An 11,578-nucleotide genomic window follows, 5' to 3' on the forward strand; every position below is an offset into this window, starting at 1 on the left:
GTAAGCAAGCAACGGCAAATAAAAGCAAATAGGACTTGTTCTTTTTTTCCATTTCACTTCTCGTATTTTATTAATTTAAATAATTTAAAATGGACACAAAATATCCAGCCAACAGTCTGCACAGTAACAGGAGTTTCAGAGGCACCTTTTCCGTCCAGATTAAGTCGGCGCTTCAGTGTGTTTCCTTGGGAAATGTAGACCCGGCATGCAGTTAGAACTGTGAGAAAACCTGCCCGAGAAACCCTGAACGTGTAACGAGACGAATCCTATTGAGCGGGGACGTTTCCTGTCTTCTCCGGAGGCCACACAGCTGGTCTGAGAGCACAAACTGCTTTTTTTGTTTTTTCTTTTTTGTCTTAGGGAAGCAGGCGTAGTTGAAGCGACTCACATCACAGTATGCCTAATACAGAGAACAGATGATTCTTGTTTTTTATAAAAGTTACCCTGTTCCCTTACAGCCACTGATCTACGTCTTCACACACAACCACGAGACAGCTGAATATGGATATGTCAATTAAAAACGACTTTTGAAAATACTGGACAGTGAAACAATTAGAAAAAAAAAAAAAAAAAAGCCATACCAGACTTCCTACACTCTGCTGCTGCTAACTCTTTCCATACCTTTACTTCATTCAGATCTAAATACGAAACAGACGATTTTAAAAAGATCATTTCATCTCTAAATGGTGCAACTTGCAAAATCGCTTCACTTGAGCTCAATTTGAAAACCTGACTTTAATTAATTAATCCTGGTTTGGACTCAAGAGTGAACCGCGCTGTGCAGTACACGGTACCATCACAGCAGCACGGACCGAGAGACGCTGTAAAAAGAGCTGAGATCGAGTCCGAGACCACACAAGTTATGTCTCGTTAAAGGACGAACATGTTCTCCGTCACTCATTCGGAACAGACCAAAGGAAAGCTGATGGCATGATCTCCGTGTGCCTTCTGTCTTGATGCGTTTGGTGACGTCTTCAGGTATGGAAATAATTAACAGACCTGTAATGCCAACAGGACGAGCCCAACCGGAGGCAGAACCAAGGGTGAGGTGTGAGTACAAAGTGGACAGTCTGGGTCGGGGGTAGAAAGAGTCAGAAAAAGGGAACAAAAACTTCGTCAGCACACTTCAATATTTATATTTACACTCTCGCACTCGCACACATACGCACACGCCCACTGAGAATCTCGCCGAGGTATTAAAGTCGCCTCAATGCTCGCTTTTTATCTGCTTTCTTTTTCCCTGCTACGTTATTGGTGCTACTACTGCTGCTGTTGCTATTGCTGCTGGTGGTGCTGGCTCCGTTGGCCCCATTGCCCAGAGCTGCCGGCACCGCCGCCACGCTGGGCCCCGCCCTCTTCGTTGGGTCGCCCGCGTGCTTCTTGGGCTGCGGGCCGTCGTTGGGGTCCTGAGGCGCCCCGGACGTGCCGCCCGGCCCGCCCATGGCGTGGATCTCTGTGAGCAGACGGGCTCTGGACTCGTACTCTGCATAGTCCTCCAACAGCAAGCGGCCCGCCTCCTCGTTCAGAGCCGACTCCGGGTTCGGATGGATCAGGAGACACTTGATTGTCTGCAAGGAAAAGATCAGTTTTAATACATTACTCGATAAGAAGGTGAAGGTCGTGCATATCAGAGGATGCAGGTCAGCTGTAAAGTGGCGCCTCCTGCTGTTCAATCACACAGCGATCAGAGTTCGGTGTTGGCAGTGTTGACTAGTTCTAGCGCTAGTTCAGAGCCGGAGCCTGACTTAGCACCAGCTCTTTATGTTTCCACTGCCTCGGCACCGGCTCCAGGTTCTCAGAACTGGTGTTTAGCGAGCACCAAATCTTTGCTGGGCCAGAGCTAAGAACCGTCAGGGGCTGGGGGCGGGGCTATCACGACCACCGAGACCGATGGATGGGACGCACAAGCAGTGACACAGGACATCGCTGGTCCGGTCACAGATGTACTGGAATGAGTCCCAGGACACACAGAAGTTCTGCACAAACTGCTGGGCTGAAATCCGGTACAACTGTGTCTCACCAGCAGCACCACAGTGGTGGAAAACAGGACTTTTATAACTTCAGTGTACTGCAGTAGTTACGCTTAAAAAAAGCAGCCTTCTGGCCGCGGCTGTAGCTCAACTGGTTGAGCTGGCGTCCCATGTACAGGGCTACAGTCCTGATGTGGAGGTCATGGGTTCAAATCCCACTCATGGCCCTTTCTTGCAGTTCCTTCCCCCATTCTTCTGTCTCTCTTTCACTTCACTATCAAATAAAGGCACAAAGGCCAAAAAAACAACTTAAAAAAAAAAAAAAAGAAATGTGGTCTTCTCATGAAAAACAGAGCGCACCTGTTTATTGTTTATTCCGCTCATAGAAAAGACCGCATGAGAAAAAAAATCACTCAGTTTCATCTTGGACCAATCTGACATCAGAACGCCCTGGTTTGCTCTTTCTAGAGTCATTTCTGGTCACACACCGGTCCAACAGCAGCTACCACAGCCGGCCATGTGGGGCGTTCAGGGAACATCAGAAATTGTAGAGTCTATCGATAAGAAAATGTTCAGCGAGTCACATGGTCTGCCTGTGACAAGGTGGGAAGTGCGGTCGCACCGGTGAAAAAGTTAGTCTGGAGACCTCCGAGCGTTGTTCGGTAAACGTATGCAGTGATGTACGCCGTGGCTCTAATGGAAACACAAACAGCTTCTTAGAAGGTGCCAGATTTGAGCCAGCTAAGCACTGGCACTAGCACCTGGTTCGTCTTGGTGGAGAAGGGCTACGTGTGGTAAAGGTTCATCATGAGAACGTGTCCTGTGACGCTTGACGAGCACCAGCCAGAGCTCCAGTGTCGACTGAAGTGTGCTCTGACAGCATCACAGTGAGGTCGAGGCTGATTGTCTATGAGCAGCTAATCCTGAACACGTCTGCACACATTTGGACACATTTCAAGACACACCAGAGAAATTCAGAGTCACTTTGGACAACTGTCGAGTCATTTTATTACACTTTGAATTCTTGTGGACAAATCTGGTTATATTTTAACTCATTTTGCATGAATTTAAAATCCTTTTGGACAAACCTGTTCCCACCTTATCATGCAACAGTCCCCCACCTGGAATCAAGGAGCTGCCTTATACGCTACTGATAGATTATACTCCATGATCACTGTTTGCACCTGTACCTATCAATAAGTGAAGTCACTTCATGAGACCTTTATTATATCTTTATTTTTAGCCTTATTGTACTTCTTGTCCTGCTTCCTCAGCGTACATTTCCCCAGTGAGGGATCAATAAAGTTCATCTTGTTTATCTTATTGTGTGACTTTTTTCCTTTCCTTTGGACAAATTTTGACTCATTTCGGTCATTTTTAAAACCCATTCTGGGCAAATTCTGAATCATTTCGGACAAATCTAAATGTCTTTGGAGCCTTTTTGACTCATGTATATTGTGTTGATGGCTACGACAGCGTCACTATAAGTGGTGAAGAAACCTTTAATATCCTCGAGACAGAAATGTGAAGTTCAGAGCAACAAAGACAGGCGGTGGTTCTTACGAGTAGGACGTGTCTGAGGCCGAGTTCTGCCTTCCAGTCCCTCTTCAGCACGTTGACACAGATCTCTCCCTTGTGGCCCACGTTGGGGTGAAAAATCTTGGTCAGGAAATACCCCTTGGGTGGAACAGCAGGGAAGTCCTTCCCGAGGACCAGACGCATTCGGAAAATGCCACCAGCAAACGGAGTTCCCTCTGTCAAAGTATAAAGAATTCATGGAGTGAGCAGTACATCCCGGCTGTGCCAAACTCCACCAGGACCAGAAAGAAAAGAGGGTCACAGAGCTAAACGCACCAGACAGCACATCCAAGTCAGTCACAGGTCACAGAGCAGCTCGAACTCCTCGTGTTTACATGACAAACACTGAGCTTCACTTTAATTAACAGAAGATCCAACACAACGTACCGTATCGCTACGCAAGCACACGGCGGGATGATTTAGGAAAAACGTCTAGTTGTGACTTTTCTTTAAAACGCTGAAACACAACTTCAACATTCAGTGTGTGATTTAAAATGTGCTGAAACACAAGAGACGCCATCAAAACATCGCCTGCTCTATATTCTGAGGCCTCGTCCACACGGAGCAGGTATCTCACAAAACAAAGATGTCTGCCGACGGTTCGTCCTGTCGTCCACACGAAGGCGCAGATTTACAGCATTAAAAACGTTTCTTTCAAAAACCTCCGACTAAAGTGAAGATTTGCTCCGTTTGTGCGTCTGCATGTGGACGTCAATAACCGGGTTTTAGGTTTGGAAACATCACCGTCTGCGACTAAATCTGTTCTTACGTCACGTGTGCGACCGTGTTTACATCAGAAACAGCGCGGACGCCCTCAGAACCGTGTTTTCTCTGGTCCAGGCCCAGATACCGGCTCCACGTACAAGAACACAGGACGATGTTTAGGACGGTTATTGTACGACGCTGAGGCTCACTCTGATTGGACAGGATGTGAGGAACTCCTGCCACCTAGAGGTTTAGCAGCTTATGAAGGTGCTTAACACACCTGTGTGGTTAGGTGTGGATGATTATTTTTTCTAAAAACGAGGTGGTGTGTCGGGGGAGGATATTCGGTTTTATAAAAACCCTGCTGCGTGTGGACGAGGCCTGATATAAGATCTAAACTGCAAATACATTAGACCACCTGTCTCATTCTTTAAGCACTCAGCTCTCCATGTTTCACCATTTTGATCAGGAATGAAGAATTTAAACTGAATTCACTTTTTTAGACCCAAATCTGAGCCCCGGGGCTTCTCTGAGGAGTCAACATCCAACCACGAAAACTACATTATCTGTTCAGGAATGCCAGTAAATAACTATAATCTGACATCTTAATGCAGAAAGAATAATGTGCTTTACTGTTTGTTTGTTTTTTATTTGTAAAACAATAGATTTATAAATTCCTGGATAACAACAATAATTATATTTTAGCATTAAAGACATGATTTGGGTTAAAGAGTTTCTACATACTGGTGTATGAACCATTACAGAAACAGAAAAAGTGATGTCGGTAACGACCAATGCTGCTCACTTAGTGCAGCTGTGACATAAACCTGACACTGGTGGAGGTCTAATACATTAGTGAAGCTCTGTATATGACGAATGAGGTGAGAGAATGCAAAATCACAATCACCGTGACAGCGTTAAGTCGAAAGAATAAAGCATAATGATAAAATATAAATAAGCTCCGGTTCAGACGTAACGTATATCCTAAATTGCAGCCTTTGCGATTTGCTAATTGCGTCGTTTCAAACTGCGGTTTCAATTTGAAACCTATGAAGTGTTCAGCCCTAATTGCCACTTGAACATAATTAATACATTATCTGATCCGATATCTGCAACCAGCACCTCATAAATTAAAGCGGCGCGGAGAGAAGGCGCTCTGTGGAGGAGTTAAAACTGTGGACGAGTGTCTGGCTCCTCAAGGCCTCCTTAAAAATAACAAGGTCTGCAGCGTCGAGTGCACAGCGACACGGCGGCGTGGACACCGCCGGCTGTGCGCCTCGAGTGGCTGATGCGTCTCACACGACGTTAACGACACCCACAAAATACCGCTGTCATGCAGCGATATTGCTTCTCAAGGAGCCGCGGAAGAAAATAGGAAAAATAGGAGCTTTAATGTACGCCTGAGAGTAATGATGCACAACGTGAATTATGTAAAGGAAACACTGAGGATTTTAACTTTATCTGTGCAGCAGAACCCGTCTGAGAGGCGACCGGCCCAGAGCTGTCATTACCTGGAGCCGATAATAAAAGGTCGGGCGTCGAGTGGAATCTCTCTTCGCCGTCACATATCACATTATGAGGCGTTTCAGTGAGTGTGCAGCAGTGGGCAGCTAATATACTGTCAGTATGACGCAGAGAAGCTGCTGCTGCTGCTGCTGTTGGAAACACACGAGGAAACAGAAGCTGCACCGACTACAGTCAGCTGCTGTTCACACAGACAGGCGGTTTATGGGACGTTGTGGTGTTCTGAATAATGTTAACGTGACGAATAAACCTTCAGATTTAGGGTGGAAGTGATGAACATGAAACTTATTTATCGTCTTTAAATGATCAGCCCAAGAATGTTGAACTCCTGATCGCACAAACGTTGAATTAATCACAGAAAAATGTAAATGTTAACCAGAAAAATGGCCAAAACTGGAAATTATGTACACATCAGAAATCTGTATTTTCACAAATAGTAACCTGTTCTCTAAAAACACTCGACCGTAAAACACTAAATACCAACAAAAACAACATATTTGAATCAGAAAAAAACAGACATTGTACAGATATTTGTCCTAATTTGAAAGAAAAAATTATGCATAAGGACTAAAAAACAGTAAATATTTTTCACTGTTTTGTTAAATTACAGAAAATATCTAATAAAAAAAATATCACAAATAATGTCCTATTTACGGGCTGACTGGAAAAAATAAATTTAAAAAAGGGAGAAAGCTGTAAATCGGTCTCAAAGCAGACGGCAAACATCCCACGTGTGGATCTATACCTGCACATAACATCCCCCCAAACAGAGCCGAGATTAGAATAAGTCCGCTCAAATAAAATAAACGTTAAAATTAGAAATTTAAAAAGGAAAAATATATATAACAGATACACAGTCTTAAATTTCAAATCAGATAAAACAGCTTTAAATGAAATTTGTTCTGCGACAGTGTTGGACTGTAAATTTACAGTTTTACTTTGTTTAAATCACATAAAAATATAATGTGATTTTATAGATATTTGCTTTTTTTTTTTTTTTTAAACAGGCTTTGAAGGTTACAGGTTTTAGTGATTTCTTTACATTTTCTTGTGTATTCAGTCATTTTATTTGGGCTTCAGATGCTTCCACTGACAGTGCGACAGCTCAACATCAAGCACAGGCAGAAACTGATATATTCCAGTGAAAGACGCTGCTGTGTGGGGCTTTAAAACTTAAATAAATAAAACACAACACTGAGTTTCCCGCTGCAACCCTCATCGTAGCTAAGGTCAGCCTGGCTGGACGCTGTGATCCTCACCTGGTCCTTCGATGGCCGTGTGAAGCTCTGTGATGTCTTCTTCGCTGGGGTAAATCTTGATGCCCTCAGGTGGGTCTGCTGCTAAAGCCGAAACCTCTTTGTAGACCAAGCGAAGAACATGAGGGGGCAAATTCTCCACATTGGAGTTCTGCAAAGAGACGACACAACGCTTCAGCCACCTCACATGGGTTTCATGTACAAACAGAGCACTGAAAGGGAAAGTCTGAGGAGTAGGGGTAATTTGAAAGCAACGAGAGAAGAGATGAAGGTGCGAAACCCACGGGGGATACCTTACCGACGAGCCAGACAGGAAGCTGAATGTCTGTATACACTGGATGTAGTAATAATGGCAGGGCTGCACAGTTTATCATTTAACACTCAAATGAACTCAAACATCACGTTACGACGTCTTCTGTCATTTTCTTTGTGTTTGTTGATACGCAGCCCCCACGTGTAAAATAAAATGACTCGTGTGAAAACATTTCCGTTGCAGAAAGAATGACGTTGACCACAGCCGCCACACGAGGAAACTATTAGTTTGACCGTTTAAATCATCGGCACAAAGCTCTGAATGAGACGCATCTGAATGTCATCCAAAGTAAAAATAAAAAATGTTCTGGACGTCTTTGTCAGTGTTACAAGAACGGCTCCAAATGTTGTTTTTTTTTCCTATACTATTTTTAATGCAGATGCAGTCCTACATTGATTAATTCCTTCCAAATGGAATTATTCAAGCCGTCTGCAGAATATCCTGAATTTTTTATCATTTCGTGGATAAACTGAACAACAGTGTCAGTTTTTCGTGCCGTCAGCCTGAGACGACGGTCTGAAAGACACACTTTGAACACAGAGCAGAACAACCTGCGGGTGTTTTTGACAGATATTTACAATTTAAAGACAGCCTTCATTTACAGTTTACCTGCTCAATATAGAAATGGCATCCAACGTGTATTTATGGCCATTTTCAAAATGGCATAGAAGATGGATAAAGTACCACAACAAACACAACAACAACAACAACAACAATAATAATAATAATAATAATAATAATAATAATAATAATAATAATAATAATACAGAAATAAATAATTCCAAAAATCCTTTCTGTGAATAGTTTCTAACATTGCAATAGGTCATCATGGCTCAGGAGCTGCAGGGATTAATTGAATTAGTTTTCCATTAATAAATCAATTACCAACTATTTTGACAATTAACTAATTATTCAGTAGTTTTTAGTCCAAATTCTATGATTGCATCAAATAGTTTCTGGATCCTTTCCTCCTCTAGGACACAGATCCACATTTATTGCCACTTTTCCGACATTTTAGAGACCAATCAACTAATCAATGAGCACAAAAAAAGAAAATAACATTTTTAAAAAATCAGCAATGAAAATAACCTAGTAATAATAATGATAATAGTAATAAATAAACTCTATGTCTGACAAATAAAGCGCACACTAAATTTCTGTCTTTCTGTTTACTAATTGCATTGTTTCAAACAGCTAACTCAATTTGACATTGATTAATTGATCAGCCCTAATACAAGCACGTGACATGATGTGATCATTACAACACAATAGATTAGAAAATAAAGTTCTATCTAATCTAATCCAACGGGTTTCAATGATCACATCAATGAAGAGGAAATCCTCCACCAGCACCACCTGAGATCTTTACTGATGTTTTACTATAAACACGTGGAGGGTTTTATATGTTCGGCTGCTCTTCGTCTTCATCTTTATCTTCATTTTATTCATATTTATATTACATTCATTCGGAAAACGGACCTTGCTGCTGTTTTGGGTTAGCTCCAAAGTTTCCCTGTTCACACACCTTGTTGACAATCTTTACTGGAGTCAAACTAGTCTTAATTTAATTTAACAACCTTATAATCACGACAGCCTGATTACACAAGTCCATCAGGAGGAGAACCGGAGCGTCCTTTACTATCACACAGTCGATAGGTAACTTTACGTTAGCATTACTAGCCTAGCCTCAGCCAGTTAACATTAAAGCTGCTCGGTAGCTTTAAAACCTGTGATACGGTGTAAATTACAATAAAAGCACTTAATAAAACACAACAATGCAGACGGTGAATGAAAAATAAAGATAAAGAAACTCCAGCAAATAGACACAACCCACATAAATACAAGAAAACCATCGACGGCTGGCGACGGCTAAACATCGGATCAAGCTAGCAGCTAGTCCCGTTAGCCCCGAGCACAGAGCTCGGTCCTCGGGCTTACCATCTTCGAAAAGCCGGTCTGCTGGGTCGGTGGAGGTCCGGCTGGAGTCCGAGAGAAGGAGCCTTTTCTGTGAACGTCTGGAAAAAGTATATTTAACGGAAACTTCGCCGGCTCTCGCTGCTTCTTTTCTTCGTTACGTTGACACAGGAACAAAAATACGATCCTCAGTTTAACCTACTACCGCCGACCAATGAGCGTCTTAGTGACACGGCACGTCAGAGAATCTGAGCCAATGACGCTACGGTGTTGCCGTTGCGTCACAGTGGGACGCCCTATCAGCCACAGAGAGTGAAAAATAGGAGCGATATCAGGCGGTGATTGGTCCGTTTGAAAAACGCACAGCCCTGATCAATACTGAGGATACACATCTGGTGTATGTGATGCACACAATGTAAGGATGCTGAATAAAGGAATGAACACAGACGTGCAGTCAAACAACGAGCTCGTTCTCCAGACTCCACAAAGAACGAATAAAACTGATCACAGAGAAGTTTTTCTTGAAATCTAAAACTGAAAACACAAACTTTGGAAGTCCTGTCCTTTACCTTAAAGTATACAACAGCAGTGAGTACAGCCCTGTACAACTACATATGAATTAAAAATGAAAAGATAAAACATTGAACCACCAAATGAAATACGTTTTATAAAGAATATTTTACATTTTCAGGCCCCAAAGTAAAAGTTCAAAGCAACAAAAGTGAATTCAGCTGTGATCAGTGAAACCAAACTGACTCCAGCTGTGATTTCCAATCAGTCCAGCTCCATGAACATGGTTCTACAATGAGCTGAGAGCAGCAGAACCTTCTCAGTTCTGGACCTCTGGACTGTGTCTGTGTCTGCATCATGGCTCCACGTGGAGAAGACCTGAACAGAGGAGGAGAAACATCTGACTGAGAGACTGGACAAAGATGGAAAAGGATCCAGAAGATCAGTGAGCAGCTAGAACCCAGTGAAGCCCAGTGTGAGCAGGAACCAGGAGGTCCAGAAGGAGCCACAGCAGCACTGATCAGGGCTGCAGTGGTCGTCCTCCTACAATGACTCCACGGACAGTCAACTACTGTCACTATGGAGCTGTGGACACCAGACAAAGGCAGCTGCTTCAGACTTGGCACAGGGCTGATCAATGGAGACCAGAGTTAGTGTGAAGCTCACACAGTGTGAAGGACACTTCAGAACATCAGCCTCTATGGACGGAGGAGCAGAACTAAACCTGGCTGCTGCTCACAGCTAAACTTCCACATCAAAGTTCACCAGAGAACATGAACAGAAGCCTGATGGATGCTGGAGAACATCCTCTGGTCAGATGGAGATCAATGTGTTGGGCTCACATGGAGTCCAGATGTTTGGTGTGAACCTGACCAGGACCACCACAGTGGATGCATGGTCCTGACAGTGAAGGACTGAGTTCCTACTGTTGGACCTGTCTTTTTCATATAGGAAACATCACTGTACATAATAGGAAGTATTCATAACTTAGAAGTAATCTGATTACTGTAAGATGATGCGGTTTTGAACCATTTGACATTGAACTGATGTTGCACAGGATGGAACAAAGTCTGACATTTTTGAAGGTGCTGCCTCTGTACACTCTTAACCTGAGAGATTATATCTGTTTCTATGATCATTCAGAAGATGTTTTTGAATCATTTCATCATTCTATGTGATTTTTTTAAATTAACAAATAGAGATTAACCCCTCGTTCTACCTCTTGTAATTTTCCATTTGATGTTTAAGTATCTAGCCTGGATCATGTTTACCTGAATGTTTGTGTATCACAAAAACAGATGTTGTATGAAATAGACTTAAGATGCATAAAAAGTGAAACAGTCGCTGCTTGTCACGTCCAAGCTGAAGCAGAGGATGGAACATTACTGAGCTGAAGAATATTTGATCAGCAGAGAGAATATTTGACTGATACACAGAAAACTGACTTCAAAATTGCAGCTTATCTAAAAGCATCCAAATGGAAACTTCAGACGCGGCTCAGCGGAGGAGATAAAGGCCGGCGTTCACAGGAGCGGACAGAACGCCAAAATGTAAAACAACAAAATTATTCCGTCTGCTTCAGCGTGTGAACAACAATCAGCTGGTTTCTCCTCACAGACTGGCAGTGCTCAGTGTGAATCAGTGGAACACGGTGTGATGAATGTTGTGTGTTGTTTCATGTTGTATACCATAAAAACCTGCTGAGGCCTCTGTAGCACCACTGTGTGTTCATGTTTTCATAAAAGCATGAAACTTGGTGCATTTGTACAGTTTGAAGTCGGAATATGTTCAGAAATGGAGCCAAAATG

The 11,578-nt window shown here is 42.9% G+C and overlaps 1 protein-coding gene across 2 annotated transcripts; it reads right to left on the bottom strand.

The window, feature by feature from the left end:
- Window positions 1-41: 41 nt before the first annotated feature.
- ube2s (ubiquitin-conjugating enzyme E2S) lies at window positions 42-9,445 on the bottom strand. 2 transcript variants are annotated; one of them, XR_520341.1, is made up of 5 exons: window positions 9,285-9,445; window positions 7,037-7,184; window positions 3,534-3,724; window positions 711-1,568; window positions 42-677 (listed from the first exon to the last, which is right to left on the bottom strand). XR_520341.1 is itself a non-coding variant. In XM_008285824.1 (4 exons), the coding sequence occupies exons 1-4, from the start codon at window positions 9,285-9,287 to the stop codon at window positions 1,197-1,199; spliced, it is 714 nt and encodes a 237-aa protein (XP_008284046.1). In that variant the 5' UTR covers window positions 9,288-9,445; the 3' UTR covers window positions 42-1,196. The 2 variants fall into 2 exon arrangements, 1 of the variants encoding a protein (XP_008284046.1); XM_008285824.1 differs by having other exon boundaries at window positions 42-1,568.
- Between the last annotated feature and the right edge of the window lie 2,133 nt (window positions 9,446-11,578).

Source organism: Stegastes partitus, unplaced genomic scaffold (genome assembly GCF_000690725.1).
Source record: "Stegastes partitus isolate 25-593 unplaced genomic scaffold, Stegastes_partitus-1.0.2 Scaffold418, whole genome shotgun sequence".
Taxonomy (NCBI): Eukaryota; Metazoa; Chordata; class Actinopteri; family Pomacentridae; genus Stegastes; species Stegastes partitus.

Excerpts from the sequence above, each read along its gene's own strand:
- ube2s (XM_008285824.1), bottom strand. Across the intron at positions 3,725-7,036 it reads CACGGCCATCGAAGGACCAG|AGGGAACTCCGTTTGCTGGT; the intron begins GTGAGGATCACA and ends ATACTTTGACAG. Across the intron at positions 1,569-3,533 it reads GCCTCAGACACGTCCTACTC|ACAATCAAGTGTCTCCTGAT; the intron begins GTAAGAACCACC and ends TTTTCCTTGCAG.